The 1,893-nt window shown below is 21.4% G+C and overlaps 2 protein-coding genes across 2 annotated transcripts; both read right to left on the minus strand.

Moving 5' to 3' along the window:
* Positions 1–222, minus strand: HYPBUDRAFT_85767 (NADH-quinone oxidoreductase subunit A; the record flags this gene model as incomplete). Its single annotated transcript, XM_020223762.1, has 1 exon — positions 1–222. A coding segment is annotated over one exon (222 nt), but the record flags the coding sequence as incomplete, so codon positions are not given.
* On the minus strand, positions 222–1,487 carry HYPBUDRAFT_8644 (uncharacterized protein; the record flags this gene model as incomplete). The annotated part of the gene is made up of 3 exons (XM_020223778.1): positions 222–571; positions 653–826; positions 1,001–1,487. 3 exons carry the CDS (start codon positions 1,485–1,487, stop codon positions 222–224), a joined length of 1,011 nt encoding a protein of 336 aa, XP_020073652.1.
* Positions 1,488–1,893: the final 406 nt, after the last annotated feature.

The following is a 1,893-nucleotide window of genomic DNA, read 5'->3' on the forward strand; positions in this document are numbered from 1 at the left end:
ATAAGGTAAAATAGAAGAGATTTCTAAATCAAAAGGTAAAAATAAGATAGCAACTAAGATGAAAGCAACATCAAAAGCAGATCTAGATTGTTGATAAGAAGTGAAACCACATTCGAAAGGTCCATTTTTCTCAGTATATGAATTTTCATTAGATATTAAATAATTTAAACCTATTAAAACACATGCAACAATAGGAGCTAAAAATAAATAAAATGTAAACATTATATAGATATATTAATTAAATAAAGCCCTTCTAACATTGATGGTAAGAATACAAAGAAACTAATTAATAATGAAGTTGATGTAGCAATAGTAAATGCTAATGAAGAATTAATATATTGTATAGTATTAGTATTATTTTTTATAATATTAGTATTAGTTTTACTTGTTATTAAAACTTTAATTATATTAGCATAATAATAAGTAGCAAAAACACTACAAACAACTAAAGTACATGATTCTAATAAATAATTATCTTGTATAGCAGCAGCTAATATATATAATTTAGCATAAAATCCTGGTAAAGGTGGTATACCTATTAATGAGAATAAAGCTAATATTAAACATATAGCTAATGTTAAATTAGGTAATTTTAATTGATGTATAAATATTAATGGTGATCAATTAGATATAGGTGTATTTATATATTGACCAGCAGCTAATATACCTAAAAATAATATTAAATGAGTTAAAACATATTGTATAATATAAATATAAAAAGCATAATCAAAAGTTATAATAGTTAATAATATATAACCAAAATTTAATATACCACTATAAGCTAATATAGTTTTAATATTTACTTGGAATAAAGGTTTATAAGCAGCTATTATTAATGATATATAAAAGAATATTATTAATACATTATGATGGAATAAATTTACATTAGCAAATATTCATGATGCTATTGATATTTTAGCTACAACACTTATATATGCAGTAATATATGTTGGTGCATAATTATATACTGCTATACTTCAACGATGTAATGGAGCCATACCCATTTTAAATAATAATGCTATTAACATTATATCAAAATAATCATAAGCATTATTATATGTATATATTATACTTATATCTGATAAATTAGTTGTACCAGTTAAAGCATATATGAAATATGATGCTAATAATATAATAGTTGAAGCAACACCACCCATTATGAAATATAATAATGAAGCTCTTGATGCATTATATGATCTACTATGTAAACCTGTTAATAAATATAATGAATAACTTTGTAATTCTATTACAACATATAATACAATTAAATCATTAACTAATGGAAATAATAATAAACCTATTATATTTGTTAATAATATTACAAAATAATATGGTGATTTATTATCATATCTATGTGTAGCTGTTATATATATTGATAAAGCTATTATTAATACAAATATTAATATAGATAATGGTAAATTATACGGTGTTAATATAAATAAATTATTATATAATGTTATTCCAGGTGTTATAGCTATCATATCCATAGATGTTATATATATGTATAATGAATATATTATACTTATTATTGCTATTCTATTAAGATATATATTATTATATTTCCCTTGGTTATTAAAAGTTATTGATATATTCTTTTCTGAATTATCATTTTTTTCTTGTGCAATATTATATTGCCCATTTGTAAAAGTTGAGAAAACTAAAATTATTAAAAATGCTGTAAATAGCATTACCTTAATTTAATCCGCAGCAAGCTTAGCTTGCTGCTATAAAGAATCTTATTATATCTCTTTAATCTTATTTTTTATTTATTCCTTTTATATAAATATATATATAAGTATATATATTTATATGGCTATAGTTATCAACAATGTTGACAACTGGATGGAAGGAAAATAATCTGCAGCTAGCTTTACTTGCTACTATTTAAATAAT

Source organism: Hyphopichia burtonii, assembly GCF_001661395.1.
Source record: "Hyphopichia burtonii NRRL Y-1933 unplaced genomic scaffold HYPBUscaffold_18, whole genome shotgun sequence".
Lineage (NCBI taxonomy): Eukaryota > Fungi > Ascomycota > Pichiomycetes > Serinales > Debaryomycetaceae > Hyphopichia > Hyphopichia burtonii.